This window comes from Oncorhynchus mykiss, chromosome 16 (genome assembly GCF_057628025.1).
Source record: "Oncorhynchus mykiss isolate SJ-2025 chromosome 16, ASM5762802v1, whole genome shotgun sequence".
NCBI lineage: Eukaryota > Metazoa > Chordata > Actinopteri > Salmoniformes > Salmonidae > Oncorhynchus > Oncorhynchus mykiss.
Window position 1 is genome coordinate 78870943 of NC_143037.1, and position 22428 is coordinate 78893370.

Below are 22428 nucleotides of genomic sequence, written 5' to 3' on the forward strand. Positions count from 1 at the left end.
AGGTGTAGAATAGATAGACTCTGTTACATACCTGATGAAGGTGTAGACTCTGTTACATACCTGATGAAGGTGTAGAATAGATAGACTCTGTTACATACCTGATGAAGGTGTAGAATAGATAGACTCTGTTACATACCTGATGAAGGTGTAGAATAGATAGACTCTGTTACATACCTGATGAAGGTGTAGAATAGATAGACTCTGTTACATACCTGATGAAGGTGTAGAATAGACTCTGTTACATACCTGATGAAGGTGTAGAATAGATAGACTCTGTTACATACCTGATGAAGGTGTAGAATAGATAGACTCTGTTACATACCTGATGAAGGTGTAGAATAGATAGACTCTGTTACATACCTGATGAAGGTGTAGAATAGATAGACTCTGTTACATACCTGATGAAGGTGTAGAATAGACTCTGTTACATACCTGATGAAGGTGTAGAATAGATAGACTCTGTTACATACCTGATGAAGGTGTAGAATAGATAGACTCTGTTACATACCTGATGAAGGTGTAGAATAGATAGACTCTGTTACATACCTGATGAAGGTGTAGAATAGATAGACTCTGTTACATACCTGATGAAGCTGTAGAATACATAGACTCTGTTACATACCTGATGAAGTTGTAGAATAGATAGACTCTGTTACATACCTGATGAAGGTGTAGAATAGATAGACTCTGTTACATACCTGATGAAGGTGTAGAATAGATAGACTCTGTTACATACCTGATGAAGGTGTAGAATAGATAGACTCTGTTACATACCTGATGAAGGTGTAGAATAGACTCTGTTACATACCTGATGAAGGTGTAGAATAGATAGACTCTGTTACATACCTGATGAAGGTGTAGAATAGATAGACTCTGTTACATACCTGATGAAGGTGTAGAATAGACTCTGTTACATACCTGATGAAGGTGTAGAATACATAGACTCTGTTACATACCTGATGAAGGTGTAGAATAGATAGACTCTGTTACATACCTGATGAAGGTGTAGAATAGATAGACTCTGTTACATACCTGATGAAGGTGTAGAATAGATAGACTCTGTTACATACCTGATGAAGGTGTAGAATAGATAGACTCTGTTACATACCTGATGAAGGTGTAGAATAGATAGACTCTGTTACATACCTGATGAAGGTGTAGACTCTGTTACATACCTGATGAAGGTGTAGACCGTGTTACATACCTGATGAAGGTGTAGAATACATAGACTCTGTTGGTGGTTGTTGAAGGAATTATATTCCTCTGTTTTAATACCCAATTCAAATTAAACACTCTGTCAATTCATAAGACCCTTATTTTATAGGAATTTTATTTAATTTTACCTTTATTTAACCAGGCAAGTCAGTTAAGAACAAATTCTTATTTTCAATGACGGCCTAGGAACAGCGAACACCCTGTTCAGGGGCAGAACGACAGAACGACCTTGTCGGCTCGGGGGTTTGAACTTGCAACCTTCCGGTTACTAGTCCAACGCTCTAACCACTAGGCCAACCTGCCGCCCCTGCCGGAATGGACAGAGTCCGGTCTTAAAAGTCAAGTTTTGTGGCTTTATGCCACAATACAGGTATCCACAGGTTATAAACTGAAAATGACGTCCTTAGTTCCAGCCCCAATCCGTGCCATATCCGTTCCAGTACAAAGGCTGTCTCTCCAGCCTTCCCACATCCGTCTCCCTACCAATTTAATATAATTTACGAGTCAAGGTTTTCTTGTGTGGATAAGCACTCTAGCCAGTCTGATTCATTTGTACCAAGGAACAGACAGTCATTGTTCTAACTTTTGCCCACGTTCACACACACATTATTTTCAGTACTGGGATCAAGAAAGAAAACTCATACATATACAGCAACATTTAGTATTCTGATTAGTACATATACAGTAACATAATAGTATTCTGATTAGTCAGTCCTGATTGAAATGTATACATAATTAGTCATCATTGATAAAAATTCCCTTAACAGTGGTTTCTATACTTTTATTACTGCAAGCCAGGTACTTTAAGGACCGTTTTCATTTTGAAAAGCTATTTAAAGTAGGATTTGAATTGTTATTTTTTGTTTTAAGGATATTGTTCTCAAAACACCTAGGCCTAAACTGATAGAAACATCCACCCCTCTCTCCTAAACTGTTAGAAACATCTCCTAAACTGTTAGAAACATCCACCCCTCTCTCCTAAACTGTTAGAAACATCCACCCCTCTCTCCTAAACTGATAGAAACATCCACCCCTCTCTCCTAAACTGATAGAAACATCCACCCCTCTCTCCTAAACTGATAGAAACATCCACCCCTCTCTCCTAAACTGATAGAAACATCCACCCCTCTCTCCTAAACTGATAGAAACATCCACCCCTCTCTCCTAAACTGATAGAAACATCCACCCCTCTCTCCTAAACTGATAGAAACATCCACCCCTCTCTCCTAAACTGATAGAAACATCTCCTAAACTAATAGAAACATCCACCCCTCTCTCCCAAACTGATAGAAACATCCACCCTCTCTCCCAAACTGATAGAAACATCTCCTAAACTGATAGAAACATCCACCCTCTCTCCCAAACTGATAGAAACATCCACCCCCTCTCTCCTAAACTGATAAAGATCCACCCCTCTCTCCTAAACTGTTAGAAACATCCACCCCTCTCTCCTAAACTGATAGAAACATCCACCCCTCTCTCCTAAACTGTTAGAAACATCTCCTAAACTGATAGAAACGTCCACCCCCTCTCTCCTAAACTGATAGAAACATCTCCTAAACTGATAGAAACATCCACCCCTCTCTCCTAAACTGATAGAAACATCCACCCCCTCTCTCCTAAACTGATAGAAAACATCTCCTAAACTGTTAGAAACATCCACCCCCTCTCTCCCAAACTGATAGACACATCCACCCCTCTCTCCTAAACTGATAGAAACATCCACCCCTCTCTCCTAAACTGATAGAAACATCCACCCCTCTCTCCTAAACTGATAGAAACATCTCCTAAACTGATAGAAACATCCACCCCTCTCTCCTAAACTGATAGAAACATATCCTAAACTGATAGAAACATCCACCCCCTCTCTTCTAAACTGATAGAAACATCCACCCCATCTCTTCTAAACTGATAGAAACATCTCCTAAACTGATAGAAACATCCACCCCTCTCTCCTAAACTGATAGAAACATCTCCTAAACTGATAGAAACATCCACCCCTCTCTCCTAAACTGATAGAAACATCCACCCCTCTCTCTTAAACTGATAGAAACAGCCACCCCCTCTCTCCCAGACTATCAGGAATAGGCCTGTTCAGGGCCCTGATTGGTCAGTGGCAGTTTGTGAACTTTGCACTTTTGAGATATGCACACCTTCCCCTGTTTTCTTTTCAGCAGTTTGTTTGTTCACATGTAAGGCCACTCCTTAGGATGACTGGACTCTGACACCACTGGTCTCCTTAGGATTACTGGTATCTGACACCACTGTTCTCCTTAGGATGACTGGTATCTGACACCCTGGTCTCCTTAGGATGACTGGTATCTGACACCACTATTCTCCTTAGGATGACTGGAGTCTGACACCACTGGTCTCCTTAGGATGACTGGTATCTGACACCACTGTTCTCCTTAGGATGACTGGTATCTGACACCACTGTTCTCCTTAGGATGACTGGTATCTGACACCACTGGCCTCCTTAGGATGACTGGTATCTGACACCACTGTTCTCCTTAGGATGACTGGACTCTGACACCACTGTTCTCTTTAGGATGACTGGTATCTGACACCACTGTTCTCCTTAGGATGACTGGTATCTGACACCACTGGTCTCCTTAGGATGACTGGTATCTGACACCACTGTTCTCCTTAGGATGACTGGTATCTGACACCACTGTTCTCCTTAGGATGACTGGTATCTGACACCACTGTTCTCCTTAGGGTGACTGGTATCTGACACCACTGTTCTCCTTAGGGTGACTGGTATCTGACACCACTGTTCTCCTTAGGGTGACTGGTATCTGACACCACTGTTCTCCTTAGGATAACTGGTATCTGACACCACTGTTCTCCTTAGGATGACTGGGTCTCTGACACCACACAACACTGTTCGTTGCCCTCCTCTCCGATCAGAGAGAGAGACATTCCTGTTGCTAGATGAGTCCAAATAGCTGGTCAGGAAGAATAGGGAGATTTTACCTCAGAAAGACTAACCATTCAGGGTAGGAGTCCTTGACGCAGCATAAGCCTAGTCCTGAAGTGACAATCAAAAATAATATATTTAGTGTGTAGTGTTCACTATATAGGGGTTTAGTTCTGTTCCTATTGGTTTAGTGTGTAATGTTGTCTATATAGGGGTTTAGTTCTGTTCCTATTGGTTTAGTGTGTAATGTTCACTATATAGGGGTTTAGTTCTGTTCCTATTGGTTTAGTGTGTAATGTTCACTATATAGGGGTTTAGTTCTGTTCCTATTGGTTTAGTGTGTAATGTTCACTATATAGGGGTTTAGTTCTGTTCCTATTGGTTTAGTGTGTAGTGTTCACTATATAGGGGTTTAGTTCTGTTCCTATTGGTTTAGTGGGTAATGTTCACTATATAGGGGTTTAGTTCTGTTCCTATTGGTTTAGTGGGTAATGTTGTCTATATAGGGGTTTAGTTCTGTTCCTATTGGTTTAGTGGGTAATGTTCACTATATAGGGGTTTAGTTCTGTTCCTATTGGTTTAGTGGGTAATGTTCACTATATAGGGGTTTAGTTCTGTTCCTATTGGTTTAGTGTGTAATGTTCACTATATAGGGGTTTAGTTCTGTTCCTATTGGTTTAGTGGGTAATGTTCACTATATAGGGGTTTAGTTCTGTTCCTATTGGTTTAGTGGGTAATGTTGTCTATATAGGGGTTTAGTTCTGTTCCTATTGGTTTAGTGTGTAATGTTCACTATATAGGGGTTTAGTTCTGTTCCTATTGGTTTAGTGTGTAATGTTCACTATATAGGGGTTTAGTTCTGTTCCTATTGGTTTAGTGTGTAATGTTCACTATATAGGGGTTTAGTTCTGTTCCTATTGGTTTAGTGTGTAATGTTCACTATATAGGGGTTTAGTTCTGTTCCTATTGGTTTAGTGTGTAATGTTCACTATATAGGGGTTTAGTTCTGTTCCTATTGGTTTAGTGTGTAATGTTCACTATATAGGGGTTTAGTTCTGTTCCTATTGGTTTAGTGTGTAATGTTCACTATATAGGGGTTTAGTTCTGTTCCTATTGGTTTAGTGTGTAATGTTCACTATATAGGGGTTTAGTTCTGTTCCTATTGGTTTAGTGTGTAATGTTCACTATATAGGGGTTTAGTTCTGTTCCTATTGGTTTAGTGTGTAATGTTCACTATATAGGGGTTTAGTTCTGTTCCTATTGGTTTAGTGTGTAATGTTCACTATATAGGGGTTTAGTTCTGTTCCTATTGGTTTAGTGTGTAATGTTCACTATATAGGGGTTTAGTTCTGTTCCTATTGGTTTAGTGTGTAATGTTCACTATATAGGGGTTTAGTTCTGTTCCTATTGGTTTAGTGTGTAATGTTCACTATATAGGGGTTTAGTTCTGTTCCTATTGGTTTAGTGTGTAATGTTCACTATATAGGGGTTTAGTTCTGTTCCTATTGGTTTAGTGTGTAATGTTCACTATATAGGGGTTTAGTTCTGTTCCTATTGGTTTAGTGTGTAATGTTCACTATATAGGGGTTTAGTTCTGTTCCTATTGGTTTAGTGTGTAATGTTCACTATATAGGGGTTTAGTTCTGTTCCTATTGGTTTAGTGTGTAATGTTCACTATATAGGGGTTTAGTTCTGTTCCTATTGGTTTAGTGTGTAATGTTCACTATATAGGGGTTTAGTTCTGTTCCTATTGGTTTAGTGTGTAATGTTCACTATATAGGGGTTTAGTTCTGTTCCTATTGGTTTAGTGTGTAATGTTCACTATATAGGGGTTTAGTTCTGTTCCTATTGGTTTAGTGTGTAATGTTCACTATATAGGGGTTTAGTTCTGTTCCTATTGGTTTAGTGTGTAATGTTCACTATATAGGGGTTTAGTTCTGTTCCTATTGGTTTAGTGTGTAATGTTCACTATATAGGGGTTTAGTTCTGTTCCTATTGGTTTAGTGTGTAATGTTCACTATATAGGGGTTTAGTTCTGTTCCTATTGGTTTAGTGGGTAATGTTCACTATATAGGGGTTTAGTTCTGTTCCTATTGGTTTAGTGTGTAATGTTGTCTATATAGGGGTTTAGTTCTGTTCCTATTGGTTTAGTGGGTAATGTTCACTATATAGGGGTTTAGTTCTGTTCCTATTGGTTTAGTGGGTAATGTTGTCTATATAGGGGTTTAGTTCTGTTCCTATTGGTTTAGTGTGTAATGTTGTCTATATAGGGGTTTAGTTCTGTTCCTATTGGTTTAGTGTGTAATGTTGTCTATATAGGGGTTTAGTTCTGTTCCTATTGGTTTAGTGGGTAATGTTGTCTATATAGGGGTTTAGTTCTGTTCCTATTGGTTTAGTGTGTAATGTTGTCTATATAGGGGTTTAGTTCTGTTCCTATTGGTTTAGTGTGTAATGTTGTCTATATAGGGGTTTAGTTCTGTTCCTATTGGTTTAGTGTGTAATGTTCACTATATAGGGGTTTAGTTCTGTTCCTATTGGTTTAGTGTGTAATGTTCACTATATAGGGGTTTAGTTCTGTTCCTATTGGTTTAGTGTGTAATGTTCACTATATAGGGGTTTAGTTCTGTTCCTATTGGTTTAGTGTGTAATGTTCACTATATAGGGGTTTAGTTCTGTTCCTATTGGTTTAGTGTGTAATGTTGTCTATATAGGGGTTTAGTTCTGTTCCTATTGGTTTAGTGTGTAATGTTCACTATATAGGGGTTTAGTTCTGTTCCTATTGGTTTAGTGTGTAATGTTCACTATATAGGGGTTTAGTTCTGTTCCTATTGGTTTAGTGTGTAATGTTCACTATATAGGGGTTTAGTTCTGTTCCTATTGGTTTAGTGTGTAATGTTCACTATATAGGGGTTTAGTTCTGTTCCTATTGGTTTAGTGTGTAATGTTCACTATATAGGGGTTTAGTTCTGTTCCTATTGGTTTAGTGTGTAATGTTCACTATATAGGGGTTTAGTTCTGTTCCTATTGGTTTAGTGTGTAATGTTCACTATATAGGGGTTTAGTTCTGTTCCTATTGGTTTAGTGTGTAATGTTCACTATATAGGGGTTTAGTTCTGTTCCTATTGGTTTAGTGTGTAATGTTCACTATATAGGGGTTTAGTTCTGTTCCTATTGGTTTAGTGTGTAATGTTCACTATATAGGGGTTTAGTTCTGTTCCTATTGGTTTAGTGTGTAATGTTCACTATATAGGGGTTTAGTTCTGTTCCTATTGGTTTAGTGTGTAATGTTCACTATATAGGGGTTTAGTTCTGTTCCTATTGGTTTAGTGTGTAATGTTCACTATATAGGGGTTTAGTTCTGTTCCTATTGGTTTAGTGTGTAATGTTCACTATATAGGGGTTTAGTTCTGTTCCTATTGGTTTAGTGTGTAATGTTCACTATATAGGGGTTTAGTTCTGTTCCTATTGGTTTAGTGGGTAATGTTCACTATATAGGGGTTTAGTTCTCCTATGTAAATACTTCATTTCACTTATTCAATAGCTAGCATACGTTCATTCATATTTAATTCAGTTTGAATATCCCTGTTTGTCTACCAGTTGAGGTCCTGCTGTGCTGCGCCCATCTGCTATTTGACATCCATTACAGCCTTGTTCACATTGCCAGTTTGATGTGAATCAAAAATCTGATTTAGTTTTTTGCATATCCGATTAGAATCTGTTAATTTTTTCCCTGCAGTCTGAACGGCCCCAAAAAAATCAACATTGTAACATAGTAATTGTAACATAGTTAATGTAACATAGTGTCGTGTCTTTGGCTATGCCGGATTAAGTGGTATTAGTTATTATCTGAACCATTCTGACATTGGACCGTCGTCCTCACATCCTCGGAAAAGGAGGTTACATTGTCGTCAAGGGCTTATATGGGAAGGGGGGTGGGGGGGGGGGGGGGTGGGGCGTGTTTGAAAAGTTTTATAGCCCTTGTCCCTTCACAGGGGAGGGCCACTGATTGAGCAGAGCCCTATCTTATGAAACCCCAATTCTCACATTTTAGAAGCTAAAATCACATTTCATCTCTTCACAAATAATTGTATATTCAAACATTTAAATTGAACAACAATTCCATGTGACTCCGATAACTACAATGTGTAGACTTTCCACTGTACAGTTTATGTCATTTTGTCATTGATGAGAATGTCTCAGATGACAACCGAACTGACGTCATATTCATGAAGTACCACGCATATGTTCCATTGGTCGGATTACCAGAATATAGTTAATTTCCCCCCACCTTCTGATGTTCCCAGAATCTCTATGTTAACCAAGGGGTTTGCAAATATAACATCAGTAGGGTAGAGAGAAAAAAAGGGAGGAAGAGGTATTCATAAACCTACCCCCAGGCCAACGTCATGACAAAAGTAATTTAACATTGTAATTGTAACATAGTAATTGTAACATAGTAATTGTAACATTGTAATTGTAACATTGTAATTGTTCTGTGATATAAGTCTCCGGAAACCTGTGCTATCTTGTTCCAGCTCTACTACCATGTCTAAGGCCACAGCTCCCTGTGCTGTCCTTTGTTTGATGTATTGACCATCTCTGTGCTGTCCTTTGTATGATGTATAGATCATCTCTGTGCTGTACTTTGTATGATGTATTGACCATCTCTGTGCTGTCTTGTGTCTCTTCCAGGTTTGCCACCATGTCTAAGGCCACAGCGAACAAGCTGCACTGGCGTTCCAAGGTGCAGGAGAGTTTTGTTCCCCTGGGAGACGGGTCTGGAGAGCTGGGTGTAGCCATCGGGGGCGGGGCTGACTACGGAGAGTTCCCTTTCGTCACCGCAGCACCGGGAGGCGGGACCACGGTGGGTGATGTCATACTGGAGATCGGGGGTACGCCCGTCCTGGGCATGACGCTAGGAGACGTGAGAGGGGTCCTCAACTCATGCCCCCATCCCATACGGATTAAAACTGTCTCTCCAGGTACCGGAATTAACTTACAAAACATCACTTTATAGCTCTCCAGAGCCCGTCTTCATAAAGTGTCTTTAGGTAGGAGAGCTGATCTATGGTCAGTTTTGTCTTTTTGATCATAATTGATCAGATTACATGGAGAGGGGTATCTGATCCTAGATCATAATGAATCAGATTACGTGGAGAGGGGGGCCTGATCCTAGATCATAATGAATCATATTACATGGAGAGGAGGACCTGATCCTAGATCATAATGAATCAGATTACATGGAGAGGGGGGGACCTGATCCTAGATCATAATGAATCAGATTACATGGAGAAGGGGGGGACCTGATCCTAGATCATAATGAATCAGATTACATGGAGAGGGGGGTCCTGATCCTAGATCATAATGAATCAGATTACATGGAGAGGGGGACCTGATCCTAGATCATAATGAATCAGATTACATGGAGAGAAGGGACCTGATCCTAGATCATAATGAATCAGATTACATGGAGAGGAGGGACCTGATCCTAGATCATAATGAATCAGATTACATGGAGAGGGGGACCTGATCCTAGATCATAATGAATCAGATTACATGGAGAGGAGGACCTGATCCTAGATCATAATGAATCAGATTACATGGAGAGGGGACCTGATCCTAGATCATAATGAATCAGATTACATGGAGAGGAGGGACCTGATCCTAGATCATAATGAATCAGATTACATGGAGAGGGGGACCTGATCCTAGATCATAATGAATCAGATTACATGGAGAGGGGGGACCTGATCCTAGATCATAATGAATCAGATTACATGGAGAGGGGGACCTGATCCTAGATCATAATGAATCAGATTACATGGAGAGGGGGACCTGATCCTAGATCATAATGAATCAGATTACATGGAGAAGGGGGGGACCTGATCCTAGATCATAATGAATCAGATTACATGGAGAGGGGGGGACCTGATCCTAGATCATAATGAATCAGATTACATGGAGAAGGGGGACCTGATCCTAGATCATAATGAATCAGATTACATGGAGAGGGGGGGACCTGATCCTAGATCATAATGAATCAGATTACATGGAGAGGGGGGGACCTGATCCTAGATCAGCACTTCTAGACCTACTCTGAGACGCGTTATGAATACAGACCTAGTTCTCTAGCAATTAAATTACAGACTATCTTTTCCCTTCTGAATCACCAACAACATACAGATGCAGGATCTTAATTTGATCACCCTGTTGCAGGAGAACTTTCCTGCAATGCAGGATCTTTAAAAACATTTTTTTCTTGTAGTTTATTTGAGGTTTTAAAAGGCTTCTCAAGTTTGTAATTTCCACTTTCCAGACTAGATGTTCCCTTATGAAAATGTGTCATCCATACACAACTGTCCGTTTTTTATAATTCACATTTTAATTCTAATGTCCTGTTGCTCCGGGATTATTTTCTTCCTGCTGTTGCAAACTGGCTCAATTTAAGATCCTACATGTGTAGTGATGTAGCTGTATGGGTGGTAAAGCTGACCCAGCAGTAAACTACACACTTCATTAACAACAGGATTCTCCGAGCAGACTCCTCTGATGGGATGTGTTTATTAGTTGGCTGACAGCCATTTCTTCCTAGCTGGCCTCTACATTCCATTAAAGAGGAAACTCTGCAGTTCAGACAATAACAAAGCAGCACCCCATCACTCATTTGGTAAATATCCGCGTTTGTTTACAAATTCATATATATTTCTTTACAAACAAAGGGGGTAAACAAGCTTGTATTTTGGGTTTTGATAAAGTTATGAAAATAAGATCATGGGAGATTTTTTTAAAATTATAATCATCTAGTTTTAGTGGGTATATATCATAAATATGAAAGTCCTAAAATTGATGTCTTAATCACAGATTGACCATTTAATGAAATGTGTGTGACAACTGTCCTGTTCTACTGTCCTGTACTACTGTCCTGTACTACTGTCCTGTACTACTGTCCTGTACTACTGTCCTGTACTACTGTACTACTGTCCTGTACTACTGTCCTGTACTACTGTCCTGTACTACTATCCTGTACTACTGTCCTGTACTACTGTCCTGTACTACTGTCCTGTACTACTATCCTGTACTACTGTCCTGTACTACTGTACTACTGTCCTGTACTACTGTCCTGTACTGCTGTCCTGTACTACTGTCCTGTACTACTGTCCTGTACTACTGTCCTGTACTACTGTTCTACTGTCCTGTACTACTGTCCTGTACTACTGTCCTGTACTACTGTCCTCTACTACTGTCCTGTACTACTGTCCTGTTCTACTGTCCTGTACTACTGTCCTGTACTACTGTTCTACTGTCCTGTACTACTGTCCTGTACTACTGTCCTGTACTACTGTCCTGTACTACTATCCTGTACTACTGTCCTGTACTACTATCCTGTACTACTGTCCTGTACTACTGTACTACTGTCCTGTACTACTGTCCTGTACTACTGTCCTGTACTACTGTCCTGTACTACTATCCTGTACTACTGTCCTGTACTACTGTCCTGTACTACTGTACTACTGTCCTGTACTACTGTACTACTGTCCTGTACTACTGTACTACTGTCCTGTACTACTGTCCTGTACTACTGTCCTGTACTACTATCCTGTACTACTGTCCTGTTCTACTGTCCTGTACTACTGTCCTGTACTACTGTCCTGTACTACTGTCCTGTACTACTGTACTACTGTCCTGTACTACTGTCCTGTACTACTATCCTGTACTACTGTCCTGTACTACTGTACTGTACTACTGTTCTACTGTCCTGTACTGCTGTCCTGTACTACTGTCCTGTACTACTGTATTGTACTACTGTTCTACTGTCCTGTACTACTGTCCTGTACTACTGTACTACTGTCCTGTACTACTGTCCTGTACTACTGTCCTGTACTACTGTCCTCTACTACTGTCCTGTACTACTGTCCTGTTCTACTGTCCTGTACTACTGTCCTGTACTACTGTTCTACTGTCCTGTACTACTGTCCTGTACTACTGTCCTGTACTGCTGTCCTGTACTACTGTCCTGTACTACTGTCCTGTACTGCTGTCCTGTACTACTGTCCTGTACTACTGTCCTGTACTGCTGTCCTGTACTACTGTCCTGTACTACTGTTCTACTGTCCTGTACTGCTGTCCTGTACTACTGTCCTGTACTACTGTCCTGTACTACTGTACTGCTGTCCTGTACTACTGTCCTGTACTACTGTTCTACTGTCCTGTACTACTGTCCTGTACTACTGTCCTGTACTACTGTTCTACTGTCCTGTACTACTGTCCTGTACTACTGTCCTGTACTATTGTCCTGTACTACTGTTCTACTGTCCTGTACTGCTGTCCTGTACTACTGTCCTGTACTACTGTACTACTGTCCTGTACTACTGTACTACTGTCCTGTACTACTGTCCTGTACTGCTGTCCTGTAATACTGTACTACTGTCCTGTACTACTGTCCTGTACTACTGTTCTACTGTCCTGTACTACTGTCCTGTACTACTGTCCTGTACTACTGTCCTGTACTACTGTACTACTGTCCTGTACTACTGCCCTGTACTACTGTTCTACTGTCCTGTACTACTGTCCTGTACTACTGTTCTACTGTCCTGTACTACTGTCCTGTACTACTGTCCTGTACTACTGTCCTGTACTACTGTTCTACTGTCCTGTACTACTGTCCTGTACTACTGTACTACTGTACTACTGTCCTGTACTACTGTCCTGTACTACTGTCCTGTACTACTGTCCTGTACTACTGTCCTGTACTACTGTACTACTGTCCTGTACTACTGTCCTGTACTACTGTCCTGTACTACTGTCCTGTACACATGTCCTCTACTGTATGCTTATTGTTATTGTCCAACGTTTGGTTATTTTTTACCCCTGGTTATTGTTGTTGCTGGTGTCCCGGTGACAATGTTGATTCTTATTATTTTCATATTGTAAATATCCAAAATAATCTTTGGCAAAATGTACATTGTTGCGTCATGCCAATAAAGCAAGTTGAATTGAGAGAGATTTTGTTATGTTTTTATTTTGTAGGAAGATGTTCCCGTGTTTCTCTGCCTCTTGTTTCTTCATGTTATGTCTGTGTGATGACATGGTACATGGAGGGAACAGCACACTAATTCAGCCCGCAGCGGTGTGGGTGGCATAAAGAGGTCACCACGGCGGTGTAGGCAGCATAAAGAGGTCACCACAGTGGTGTAGGGGGCATAAAGAGGTCACCACAGTGGTGTAGGGGGCATAAAGAGGTCACCGCAGCGGTGTAGGCAGCATTAAGAGGTCACCACAGTGGTGTAGGGGGCATAAAGAGGTCACCACGGCGGTGTAGGCAGCATAAAGAGGTCACCACAGTGGTGTAGGGGGCATAAAGAGGTCACCACAGCGGTGTAGGCAGCATAAAGAGGTCACCACAGTGGTGTAGGGGGCATAAAGAGGTCACCGCAGCGGTGTAGGCAGTATAAAGAGGTCACCGCAGTGGTGTAGGGGGCATAAAGAGGTCACCACGGCGGTGTAGGCAGCATAAAGAGGTCACCACAGCGGTGTAGGCAGCATAAAGAGGTCACCACTGTGGTGTAGGCAGCATAAAGAGGTCACCACAGTGGTGTAGGGGGCATAAAGAGGTCACCACGGCGGTGTAGGCAGCATAAAGAGGTCACCACAGTGGTGTAGGCAGCATAAAGAGGTCACCGGTCACCGCAGCGGTGTAGGTGGCATAAAGAGGTCACCACAGCGGTGTAGGCAGCATAAAGAGGTCACCACAGTGGTGTAGGCAGCATAAAGAGGTCACCGGTCACCGCAGCGGTGTAGGTGGCATAAAGAGGTCACCGCAGCGGTGTAGGCAGTATAAAGAGGTCACCGCAGTGGTGTAGGGGGCATAAAGAGGTCACCACGGCGGTGTAGGCAGCATAAAGAGGTCACCACAGCGGTGTAGGCAGCATAAAGAGGTCACCACAGTGGTGTAGGGGGCATAAAGAGGTCACCACAGCGGTGTAGGCAGCATAAAGAGGTCACCGGTCACCGCAGCGGTGTAGGTGGCATAAAGAGGTCACCGGTCACCGCAGCGGTGTAGGCATTATAAAGAGGTCACCGCAGTGGTGTATTCAGCATAAAGAGGTCACCGGTCACCACAGTGGTGTAGGGGGCATAAAGAGGTCACCACAGCGGTGTAGGCAGCATAAAGAGGTCACCGCAGCGGTGTAGGCAGCATAAAGAGGTCACTGCAGCGGTGTAGTCAGCATAAAGAGGTCACTGGTCACCACAGTGGTGTAGGGGGCATAAAGAGGTCACCACAGCGGTGTAGGCAGCATAAAGAGGTCACCACAGCGGTGTAGGCAGTATAAAGAGGTCACCACAGCGGTGTAGGCAGTATAAAGAGGTCACCACAGCGGTGTAGGCAGCATAAAGAGGTCACCACAGCGGTGTAGGCAGCATAAAGAGGTCACCGCAGCGGTGTAGGTGGCATAAAGAGGTCACCACAGCGGCATGGGCAGTATAAAGAGGTCACCGCAGCGGTGTAGGTGGCATAAAGAGGTCACCACAGCGGTGTTGGCAGCATAAAGAGGTCACCGCAGCGGTGTAGGCAGCATAAAGAGGTCACCGGTCGCCGCAGCGGTGTAGGTGGCATAAAGAGGTCACCGCAGTGGTGTGGGCGGCATAAAGAGGTCACCTCAGCGGTGTATGCAGTATAAAGAGGTCACCGCAGAGGTGTAGGCAGCATAAAGAGGTCACCGCAGCGGTGTAGGCAGTATAAAGAGGTCACCGCAGAGGTGTAGGCAGCATAAAGAGGTCACCGGTCACCGCAGCGGTGTAGGCAGCATAAAGAGGTCACCACAGCGGTGTAGGCAGTATAAAGAGGTCACCGCAGAGGTGTAGGCAGCATAAAGAGGTCACCGCAGCGGTGTAGTCAGCATAAAGAGGTCACCGCAGTGGTGTAGGCAGCATAAAGAGGTCACCGCAGCGGTGTGGGCAGCATAAAGAGGTCACCGCAGCGGTGTAGGTGGCATAAAGAGGTCACCACAGCGGTGTAGGCAGCATAAAGAGGTCACCGCAGCGGTGTAGGCAGCATAAAGAGGTCACCGCAGCGGTGTAGGCAGCATAAAGAGGTGACCAGTCACCGCAGCGGTGTAGGTGGCATAAAGAGGTCACCGCAGCGGTGTAGGCAGCATAAAGAGCTCACCTTAGTGGTGTAGGCAGCATAAAGAGCTCACCTTAGTGGTGTAGGCAGCATAAAGAGCTCACCGCAGTGGTGTAGGCAGCATAAAGAGCTCACCGCAGTGGTGTAGGCAGCATAAAGAGCTCACCTTAGTGGTGTAGGCAGCATAAAGAGCTCACCTTAGTGGTGTAGGCAGCATAAAGAGCTCACCTTAGTGGTGTAGGCAGCATAAAGAGCTCACCTTAGTGGTGTAGGCAGCATAAAGAGCTCACCTTAGTGGTGTAGGCAGCATAAAGAGCTCACCTTAGTGGTGTAGGCAGTATAAAGAGGTCACCACAGCGGTGTGGGCAGCATAAAGAGGTCACCGCAGCGGTGTGGGCAGCATAAAGAGGTCACCGCAGAGGTGTGGGCAGCATAAAGAGGTCACCGCAGTGGTGTGGGCAGCATAAAGAGGTCACCACAGCGGTGTGGGCAGCATAAAGAGGTCACCGCAGCGGTGTAGGCGGCATAAAGAGGTCACCGCAGCGGTGTAGGCAGCATAAAGAGGTCACCGCAGCGGTGTTGGCAGCATAAAGAGGTGACCAGTCACCTCAGCGGTGTAGGCGGCATAAAGAGGTCACCAGTCACCTCAGCGGTGTAGGCGGCATAAAGAGGTCACCGCAGCGGTGTAGGCAGCATAAAGAGGTGACCAGTCACCTCAGCGGTGTAGGCGGCATAAAGAGGTCACCAGTCACCTCAGCGGTGTAGGCGGCATAAAGAGGTCACCGCAGCGGTGTAGGCAGCATAAAGAGGTCACCACAGCGGTGTAGGCAGCATAAAGAGGTCACCACAGCGGTGTAGGTGGCATAAAGAGGTCACCGCAGAGGTGTAGGCAGCATAAAGAGGTCACCAGTCACCGCAGCGGTGTAGGTGGCATAAAGAGGTCACCACAGCGGTGTAGGCAGCATAAAGAGGTCACCACAGCGGTGTAGGTGGCATAAAGAGGTCACCGGTCACCGCAGCGGTGTGGGCGGCATAAAGAGGTCTCCGCAGGCGGCACCACTGTGACCGTAATGCCTTAAATGGCTCCTTCACAACGTCTTTGGGTGTATCCTTAACTACAGCTCGTCACTGGGTGGAGATCTGTTAGAGGTGACGGACACACTTAACTCGTGTTTTGTTGCTAACGTCTGATAACATGTCTCTCTCGTACAGGCTCTACTCTGTGTAAGGACCTGAGGCTGTACCTGAGCAAGTGTTTCACTCCAGGATCCATGGACAGCCAACTACAGCAGGTGATCAGGGAGAATTTGTACCTCAGAGCCGTCCCCTGTGAGTAGCAATGTGATAACTATAACTATAACTACACACACACACGCACGCACGCACACACACACACATGCAGGCACGCACGCACGCAGGCACACACACACACACACACACACACACACACACACACACACACACACACACACACAGGCACACATCTCTCGCACACATCTCTCTCTCACATCTCTCACATCTCTCTCATCTCTCTCTCTGTGTTCCTGTCTCACTCATCTCTCTCTCTGTGTTCCTGTCTCTCTCATCTCTCTCTCTGTTCCTGTCTCTCTCATCTCTCTCTGTGTTCCTGTCTCTCTCATCTCTCTCTCTGTGTTCCTGTCTCTCTCATCTCTCTCTCTGTTCCTGTCTCTCTCATCTCTCTCTGTGTTCCTGTCTCTCTCATCTCTCTCTCACCCTCTCTCACCCCCCCCCCCCATACACACACACACACACACACACACACACACACACACACACACACACAGTCCAACAAACATCAAGCAGTCACGCACACAAACACTTACCAAAACACATTTGTATATACTCGTGCACTTATAATCAGACTCAATCACAGATGATTGCATAGGAAACCAGACCTTGTAGCACAGCTGCGATGCCGTCGTGTTGACGGAGAGAGAGCTGCCAGGTGACTGCTGCTCCCGCTCAAAAACAAGATGAAACAAAAACTAAAATGAAAAGTTCAGTTACTAAACGGGTGAGAGAAGCACTTACACTGTTGCTATGGTAACTGCTGTCAAGCGTCAGGCCAGTAAGATGATTCATCTTGACAGACCGTTGCTTGTTGTTCGTCTGCATTCCAAATGGCACCCTATTCCATATATAGTGCACTACTTTAGACCAGAGCCCTATGGCACCCTATTCCTTATATAGTGCACTACTTTAGACCAGAGCCCTATGGCACCCTATTCCTTATATAGTTCACTACTTTAGACCAGAGCCCTATGGCACCCTATTCCTTATATAGTGCACTACTTTAGACCAGAGCCTTATTCCCTATATAGTGCACTACATTAGACCAGAGCCCTATGGCACCCTATTCCTTATATAGTGCACTACTTTAGACCAGAGCGCTATGGCACCCTATTCCCTATATATAGTGCACTACTTTAGTCCAGAGCCCTATGGCACCCTATTCCTTATATAGTGCACTGCTTTAGACCAGAGCCCTATGGCACCCTATTCCCTATATATAGTGCACTACTTTAGTCCAGAGCCCTATGGCACCCTATTCCTTATATAGTGCACTGCTTTAGACCAGAGCCCTATGGCACCCTATTCCCTATATATAGTGCACTACTTTAGACCAGACCCCGATGGACCCAGGTGCCTTATGGGAATAGGAACCCAGATTTGTTCCCCTATCAAAACCTCCTCCAGCCTCATTTCTCCATGTCAACCACTATTCTACCTGTCACTTTCCGAGTTTGGATACAGTTTGATGTTTATACCAGAGTATATAACGCGTTCGCTGCCCGCACCCGCCCGCCTGACTAGCATCACTACAGATGAGCTTCAATGCCATACAACTCTCCTTCCGTGGCCTCCAACTGCTTTTAAATGCAAGTAAAACTAAATGCATGCTCTTAAACCGATCGCTACCAGCACCCGCCCGCTCGACTAGCATCACTACTCTGGACGGTTCTGACTTAGAATATATGGACAATTACAAATACCTAGGTGTCTGGTTAGACTGTAAACTCTCCTTCCAGACTCACATTAAACATCTCCAATCCAAAATTAAATCTAGAATCAGCTTCCTATTTAGCAACAAAGCCTCCTTCACTCACGCCGCCAAACATACCCTCGTAAAACGGACGATCCTACCGATCCTTGACTTCGGCGATGTCATTTACAAAATAGCCTCCAACACTCTACTCAGCAAACTGAATGCAGTCTATCACAGTGCCATCCGTTTTGTCACCAAGCCACTTATACCACCACCACTGCGACCTGTATGCTTTTTTCGGCTGGCCCTCGCTACATATTCATCGCCAGACCGACTGGCTCGTAGCTGGATTCTTCACAGATCTTTTATACCTTCTCCAGAACATAAATGTTGTTTGGACCTCAAGTTCTGTGAGGTGGAAGAAATTCCTTTGTTCTCTATGAAACTTCATTCTGTCTCTATACTGTGGCCATGAGGAGATCCTTTCCTCAGGAATGTATGACCTCTCTGACCACAGGAGCCTAGTTGGAGGCAAGGGGGAGGCAGGGAGAGGGGGATGGGGCTTGCTGTTCCTAATTTTTACCTTCCTATATCTGAGGGTGGTTTTAAGCTTCCTGAGTCTGAGGGTGGTTTTAACCTTCCTGAGTCTGGGGGTGGTTTTAACCTTCCTGAGCCTGAGGATGGTTTGACATATTCCTAAATCTGAGGGTGGTTTTAACCTTCCTAAATCTGAGGGTGGTTTTAACCTTCCTGAGTCTGATGGTGGTTTGACATCTTCCCAAATCTGAGGGTGGTTTTAACCTTCCTGAGTCTGAGGGTGGTTTTAACTTTCCTAAATCTGAGGGTGGTTTTAACCTTCTTGACCTGGAATTGTATCGACCCAAGGCTTTTACTTGTGACATGTAGTTAAATGCACTAAAGAGGAAACAATGGGTACACATCCCTTATAACCACACAGGAGGCAGATGGTTCCAGTCTCAGAGATGTAATATATACAAGGGATAGGCAAATGGCATGTCCAGGACAGGCAGAGATCAGTAATCCTATTTAGAGTCAGGGCAGGCTCAGTGTCAGTGCAGGCTCAGTGTCAGTGCAGGCTCAGTGTCAGGGCAGGCTCAGTGTCAGGGCATGCTCAGGGTCAGGGGAGGCTCAGGGTCAGGGCAGGCTCAGTTTCAAGGCATGCTCAATGTCAGTGCAGGCTCAGGGTCAGGGCAGGGTCAGGATAGGCTCAGGGGCAGGGTCAGGGCAGGGTCGGGTCAGGGCAGGCTCAGGGTCAGGGAAGGCAAAAACAGGTCAGAACAAGGAAGCCTTGAACCCAAACTAGAGAGAAAGAAAAACTCAGAAAAACCCACTGGGATGACTTGCTCCTCTCTGTCACGTGTGCTCCCTCGCCGGCCTCTAGGTCACCAGACTGCTCATTTGGGCGCACACCTGTCACCTGGACTCCATCACCTCCTCGATCACCTGCCCTTAATGTGTCCCTCCCTTTGGTTTCTTCCTAAGTCGTCATTGTTGCTGTTTCATGTCGGTGCGCTGTTTGTGTTTCTTGTTTTGTTCATTTATTAAATGTATTCATTCCTGAACTTGCTTCCCGACTCTCAGCGAACATTGTTACAGACTGACGACTCTCAGCGAACATCTTTACAGACTGACGACTCTCAGCGAACATCGTTACAGACTGACGACTCTCGGCGAACGTCGTTACAGACTGACGACTCTCGGCGAACGTCGTTACAGACTGACGACTCTCAGCGAACATCGTTACAGACCGACGACCCTCAGCGAACATCGTTACAGACTGACGACCCTCAACGAACATCGTTACAGACTGACGACTCTCAGCGAACATCGTTACAGACCGACGACCCTCAGCGAACATCGTTACAGACTGACGACTCTCAGCGAACATCGTTACAGACTGACGACCCTCAGCGAACATCGTTACAGACCGACGACCCTCAGCGAACATCGTTACAGACCGACGACCCTCAGCGAACATCGTTACAGACTGACGACCCTCAACAAACATCGTTACACTCCTGCCCATTTACACATGCTTTCCTCTGTCTGCTGCTGGTTGAGAATAGTTTTAGGTGTGCCTCAGAATATCAATGATATGTCTTCTAAGGTCAAGTACATTTATACCAGATGGAGGCTTGTTTACCCTAACACAGTATATTCCCATTGTAAACAAGTCTTTGCTTGACTAGTGTGTGTGTGTGGCCCACTATAGACTTCCCTTATCCTCCTATCTCCAGGTACGACCAGGCCGCCTCGCCACGAGGAGATATCAGGAGTGGACTACAATTTTGTCTCCATAGAAGAGTTCTTTTCCCTGGATGAGTCTGGAGCCCTATTGGAGAGTGGCAAGTTCAAAGGTAAGAGTGTGTTAATTGGTCAGTGGTGGAGTGTGTGTGTTAATTGGTCAGTGGTGGAGTGTGTGTGTTTATTGGCCAGTGGTGGAGTGTGTGTGTTTATTGGCCAGTGGTGGAGTGTGTGTGTTTATTGGTCAGTGGTGGAGTGTGTGTGTTTATTGGCCAGTGGTGGAGTGTGTGTGTTTATTGGTCAGTGGTGGAGTGTGTGTTTATTGCTCGTGGTCAGTGGTGGAGTGTGGGGGGGTAAATGCTGGTAAAAGTCATTTACCAAACTTTTTGATTTTGCGTGAGTGTTTAGCTATCTTTTGCGCTAAAATGCATTGAGAAATAGGGAGCATTACTTTACTATCAAGCATACGTGCTGTTAATAAAGATATTTAGGCTACTGATATTTTCCTAATTTGACCGTGTGTATTTCATTTGAGATATTTCATTTTTTATTTGTTACTGCGTTCCAACATGTGCTTTTCCGTTTCGTTGTTGTAAACAAAGGCTCTCCACAAATCAAATTGATTGAAAACTTGAATTCTTGCTTTTTTTGTTTTTACATATAGCCTACAGTAACAAACTGTTATTTTGTATTCTAATGTTACCTAAGACCTTCATAAACAAAACCCATTTTTTTTTAAATTAGATGCCTATATAAAATGTATGAATTGCACTGTTAGAATGTTTCAGTCAGAATGACTGCTCATTAGATACACTGTTAGAATGTTTCAGTCAGAATGACTGCTCATTAGATACACTGTCAGAATGTTTCAGTCAGAATGACTGCTCATTAGATACACTGTTAGAATGTTTCAGTCAGAATGACTGCTCATTAGATACACTGTCAGAATGTTTCAGTCAGAATGACTGCTCATTAGATACACTGTTAGAATGTTTCAGTCAGAATGACTGCTCATTAGATACACTGTTAGAATGTTTCAGTCAGAATGACTGCTCATTAGATACACTGTTAGAATGTTTCAGTCAGAATGACTGCTCATTAGATACACTGTCAGAATGTTTCAGTCAGAATGACTGCTCATTAGATACACTGTCAGAATGTTTCAGTCAGAATGACTGCTCATTAGATACACTGTTAGAATGTTTCAGTCAGAATGACTGCTCATTAGATACACTGTCAGAATGTTTCAGTCAGAATGACTGCTCATTAGATACACTGTTAGAATGTTTCAGTCAGAATGACTGCTCATTAGATACACTGTTAGAATGTTTCAGTCAGAATGACTGCTCATTAGATACACTGTCAGAATGTTTCAGTCAGAATGACTGCTCATTAGATACACTGTTAGAATGTTTCAGTCAGAATGACTGCTCATTAGATACACTGTTAGAATGTTTCAGTCAGAATGACTGCTCATTAGATACACTGTTAGAATGTTTCAGTCAGAATGACTGCTCATTAGATACACGGTTAGAATGTTTCAGTCAGAATGACTGCTCATTAGATACACTGTTAGAATGTTTCAGTCAGAATGACTGCTCATTAGATACACTGTTAGAATGTTTCAGTCAGAATGACTGCTCATTAGATACACGGTTAGAATGTTTCAGTCAGAATGACTGCTCATTAGATACACTGTCAGAATGTTTCAGTCAGAATGACTGCTCATTAGATACACTGTCAGAATGTTTCAGTCAGAATGACTGCTCATTAGATACACTGTTAGAATGTTTCAGTCAGAATGACTGCTCATTAGATACACTGTCAGAATGTTTCAGTCAGAATGACTGCTCATTAGATACACTATTAGAATGTTTCAGTCAGAATGACTGCTCA

General features: G+C 43.6%; 1 protein-coding gene across 1 annotated transcript in view; it reads left to right on the forward strand.

The window, feature by feature from the left end:
• Positions 1 to 22428, forward strand: part of LOC110512152 (membrane-associated guanylate kinase, WW and PDZ domain-containing protein 3) — a 153043-nt gene that overhangs the window by 26764 nt on the left and 103851 nt on the right. The window contains exons 2-4 of the mRNA XM_036945804.2: positions 8828 to 9117; positions 16473 to 16589; positions 20526 to 20645. Of these exons, the coding sequence (XP_036801699.2) occupies positions 8838 to 9117; positions 16473 to 16589; positions 20526 to 20645 (517 nt within the window). The 5' untranslated portion in view covers positions 8828 to 8837. The remainder of the gene's footprint in view (positions 1 to 8827; positions 9118 to 16472; positions 16590 to 20525; positions 20646 to 22428) is intronic.